This window comes from Penaeus monodon, chromosome 25 (genome assembly GCF_015228065.2).
Source record: "Penaeus monodon isolate SGIC_2016 chromosome 25, NSTDA_Pmon_1, whole genome shotgun sequence".
NCBI lineage: Eukaryota > Metazoa > Arthropoda > Malacostraca > Decapoda > Penaeidae > Penaeus > Penaeus monodon.
This window is the reverse complement of record NC_051410.1, coordinates 2547639-2548073: the sequence shown is the minus strand read 5'-3', so window position 1 is coordinate 2548073 and position 435 is coordinate 2547639. Positions and strand designations below refer to the sequence as shown.

Here is a 435-nt window from a genome sequence, read left to right as displayed (position 1 = left end):
GAATAGTAATGATAGGGATGAGTGTCCGTTTTGGGGAGATTTTGTAATAGATATTTAAAGGATATATAGGATATATTGTAATTGGAAATGGTTTTAAAGGTATGTAACAATGCGATCACCAGTAGGAGAAACCAGATTATATGAAATACAAGCAGATTTTGAGATCTGAAAATCGGGAATCGCAAAGCAGCAACACTCAATTTAATAATAAAACCGCAAAAAAGCAAGAATATTAATTGTTCGTATTTTCACAGGTGGAGATTCCGAGGATGAGGATAACGCCACAGGTCATTATGAAGCCATATACGAGGTCATTAACCCTGCAGAGGACGAACACCTCCAGCGGAGTGATGACCAGGACTTCGACGATTCCTTTGATTCCGATGATTCGGACGAAGCCTACTCTCGTTTGAGGCCTCAGGTGAGTTTTTCATT

The 435-nt window shown here is 39.3% G+C and overlaps 1 protein-coding gene across 1 annotated transcript in view; it reads left to right on the top strand.

Moving 5' to 3' along the window:
- Positions 1-435, top strand: part of LOC119589482 (rho guanine nucleotide exchange factor 5-like) — a gene marked incomplete in the record, with an annotated part of 97997 nt that overhangs the window by 87206 nt on the left and 10356 nt on the right. The window contains 1 exon segment of the mRNA XM_037938082.1: positions 255-421. Coding sequence (XP_037794010.1) covers positions 255-421 — 167 coding nt within the window.